Below are 3373 nucleotides of genomic sequence, written 5' to 3'. Positions count from 1 at the left end.
TCATGCGCTCGCGAGCGTCTTTCAGTGTCGGTATGGGAGCGAAGCGGGCAGAACGGGAGGTGGCCGTTGCGGTGGCTCCTTGAAAATCTGATGCTGGGTCGAGATGGAGCTGTGTTTGTAGCGATGCCCGCGACGCTGTCCGATGTTCTGGTTGCTGTCGTCAGCATCGTGTCACTTCTGGTTAAGATACGCGTCACGTGTTGCTCACCGACTTGACAGGTGAAGTCGAAATAGTTTGTGTCTGGAAATTGAACGGGCTGGCAGCTGTCGATGGCCTGTCGTCGACAGATTGGTCCATGTCGGCCATGGCTGGAGGAGGGGGAGTGGAGGAACGCGAGGTGAAGGCGGCGATACAGAGCAGATGGTAGAAAAGCCGCCCTAGGTCTTCTATTCACCACGCGGTTGCATAGGCTTGCCAGTCAGGGGGCACCGGTGTCGTAGCCCAAGCATGCGCTCGAATTGAGGTCACAGCAGCGCATGAGACTTGTTTTTGTGACTTGGATGGAGAGATGCGAGAGGTTCTTGTCATCGGCTATCTGGCTGTTCTGACAATGCGCCCATGTTCCATGCTAAGATCCAAACAGGCAAGTGGGAGTGTGGCTGTCAACTTGCACAGGGGTCGTTGATTTGTATGGTTGCATCGGGCAATTTCGACATCGATAGCAAAGCACGTTGTCATCCGCAGGAATCTTTGCCTTGCCTTGCATGCGTTCAAAACACGCTGCTCGACAATCGAAAACAGAGGGCATAGCGATTTACTCTCTCACTACTCCCGTTCATGAGCTTGACTCTAGCCACACTGGATACGTTGCCCGTTCTCGATCGGCAGCTTAGTCAGCGACGTCAAGATAACCGCGTTTGGCTTTGGCCGGTTTGCGTCTTGGGGACACCAAATTCACGTCAATACTACTTGGTCACTTATGCCGACTTACTGATAAGACAACCCAATCTGTTTCCTTCAACATCAGCAAGCCTCACGAAGCGTCAACCCTTCCGGTTTGGTTCACATATATGGAGCGTCCCATCGATGGCGAAGAGTCTAGGCCAGGCTCGGCAAAGGGGCTTGAGAACCACCCAACGTCCGCTCATCGCAAGGATCCAGGACATTCACTCGTTGCCAGCTCCCACCGACGTTCCGGCTCTGGAGCTAGTCTTTTTTCCAAGTTATCGTTCATGAAACCAACAGCGTCGGATGCCAGGACGAGGCATGAAGGAGACGGCGAAAGCGTCGCCTCAAACTCCTCCTCACCTCGCGCCATGGGCACTATTGTGCAGCAGCAAAAATCACGTCGCCGAACTGGTTCCCTTAGAAAGGTTGCTTTGCTCGGCAGAGGGGCACAAAGAGAGCGTCGCGACGCGAAGCAACTCACGATTGATATTGGTCACGCTACCAGTCGCAGGCCGGAGGAGGCAAAGCCAGCGGCTGATTCGACGTCTGAGCATTCTGCTTTGGGACTCAGGGTAACAGACGCCGCCATGCTACCATACAGCTTGAGTGAAGTCACCACCAACAAGACAAGCGAGCCTCATATCCCAAAGCCATCACTGAGGTCCCCTCAAGCTCCCGAAGGCGAGCTGAGCGTTGCCAGCCCCACTCGCTCCACCAACTCGACGACAGATGAGGATGATCTCCCACACATGTCGAACCGCGGCCTGGCAACGTCGCGACCTGAGTCAGACCCCTCACTTTCATCTGGTTCAGATTCGTACTTTGGAAGTCGAGCGGGTGAGCAACCACTCCGGAGAAGGTCTCCTCTGGCGTACAGCGGCATGGCGAGTACGCCCGTACCAGCCGCCGGCTCGGACTGGGACTACACCGATACGGAGTGGTGGGGCTGGGTAGTGCTGGCCGTGACGTGGGTTGTCTTCGTGGTAGGTATGGGATCATGCCTGGGCGTCTGGAGCTGGGCATGGGATGTGGGCACAACACCTTACGCGCCTCCCGAGCTGGAAGATGATCCTACGTTACCCATCGTGGGGTACTACCCAGCACTCATCATATTGACATGTATAATGGCATGGGTTTGGGTGGTTGTGGCTTGGGTGGGCATGAAATATTTCCGACATGCAAAGATAAGTGGCGATTGAGCATGAATCCGAACCAAGGAGATGGAAGGGGCGTCAGGATGTAGAACTCGGCGGATACTGAAAGCCTACCATGGAAATCTAAACGAACATTGTGCACAACGCGACACTTGGAATGAGGCCAGACCGCGCAACATGGCAGTTGGTCCCAGAGGGCGGGATCTTTACTTGGCCTGACGCCGCCCCTGACGATGTGGCTGGACCTCGTAAGCGCTGTGAGCGTTCAGAGCGGCAAATGGGCGGCGCGAGTACCAATCGGCAACAAAGCCGCTGGATGAACGAGGATGAAAATGTCCTCGGGCGGCAGAAACAGCGGCAGCGGCAATGACAACAAACAGTGGTCACAGTCGATAGGTGATGGACGCGTCTGTGTTGTTGTGTCGGGCTCAAGTCTATCGACCTGTGAAATTCGGCGACCCTGTCGGCCAAGACACAGCACTTGCCGAACGCATCTGAAGAATGGAAGCCGCGATGATGCGCAGGGGTAGAGTCTTGCGTTCGAATGATGAAATTCGCATTGCAAATAGGCAGCGTAAACAACTAGTAGTAGGAACCCGGAAGGTGCCCTAAATGAGACTTGACACAGTTCACTTATAGCTCACTCACCTTGATGGTCGATCAACTCAGATCATTGGATCGAGCCGCCGATGGCGACAAGGACAAGGCAGCCGAAGCCGTGACAACAGCACAGGCATCCATCCCCCCCTTAGCAGCAGCCTTGGCATGCTTGGGTGCTTGTGCCCCTCTAGATTGCTTACTGCGTCTCCCACCATATCACTACTACCAGCGGCCCGGCTGACAGGTGCCTCAAGGGGCAGCCAAGGTACCTCCATCCCGATCGAAAGGTGCGGGTTTGGCCGCGCTTGCCATTCGAAATTTCAGTGATACACTACCTCTGCCCCACAATTGATGCACTGTATTTATAATGCACCAGCGCTGTGCTCAGCGGCATCCACAGGCGGCACGCCCACAGTCTCAAGACGTTGACCACTGGCCTTCTGAAAGTACCGCACCAGCGTGCCTCCTTGCACACGCCGCCCACCCCCCCACCCACTCAGCTGACGCCAGGGCCTAGTCACCGAGTTCTTTCCAGTGATGGTGAATGGAAGCAGCCTGTGCCCAGCCCAGCCGTTCAACATTCGCCTCCCAGGTCCCGCTTATTGGCTCCTCCCTGACTTGTCCTGACCTGGGTGGCCCAGCCCGGACCCCAACTCCCATTACCCATCCCTCACTGCTCACCCTCGTGTCTATCGTGTGTGTATGGTGCATGCAGAAAGACAGACGAGAA

General features: G+C 55.7%; 2 protein-coding genes across 2 annotated transcripts in view; one reads left to right on the top strand and one right to left on the bottom strand.

Annotated features, from left to right (window-relative positions):
* Nucleotides 1-494, bottom strand: part of VDBG_00029 (cation efflux family protein) — a gene marked incomplete at both ends in the record, with an annotated part of 3449 nt that extends 2955 nt beyond the window's left edge. Inside the window, 2 exons of the mRNA XM_003008302.1 lie at nucleotides 1-147; nucleotides 209-494. Of these exons, the coding sequence (XP_003008348.1) occupies nucleotides 1-4 (4 nt within the window). The remainder of the gene's footprint in view (nucleotides 148-208) is intronic.
* A 763-nt stretch (nucleotides 495-1257) lies between these two features.
* On the top strand, nucleotides 1258-2088 carry VDBG_00028 (conserved hypothetical protein; the record flags this gene model as incomplete). The annotated part of the gene is made up of 1 exon (XM_003008301.1): nucleotides 1258-2088. The coding sequence occupies one exon, from the start codon at nucleotides 1258-1260 to the stop codon at nucleotides 2086-2088; it is 831 nt and encodes a 276-aa protein (XP_003008347.1).
* Between the last annotated feature and the right edge of the window lie 1285 nt (nucleotides 2089-3373).

This window comes from Verticillium alfalfae, genomic scaffold (genome assembly GCF_000150825.1).
Source record: "Verticillium alfalfae VaMs.102 supercont1.1 genomic scaffold, whole genome shotgun sequence".
Taxonomy (NCBI): Eukaryota; Fungi; Ascomycota; class Sordariomycetes; order Glomerellales; family Plectosphaerellaceae; genus Verticillium; species Verticillium alfalfae.
This window is presented reverse-complemented; position numbering and strand designations above follow the sequence as displayed.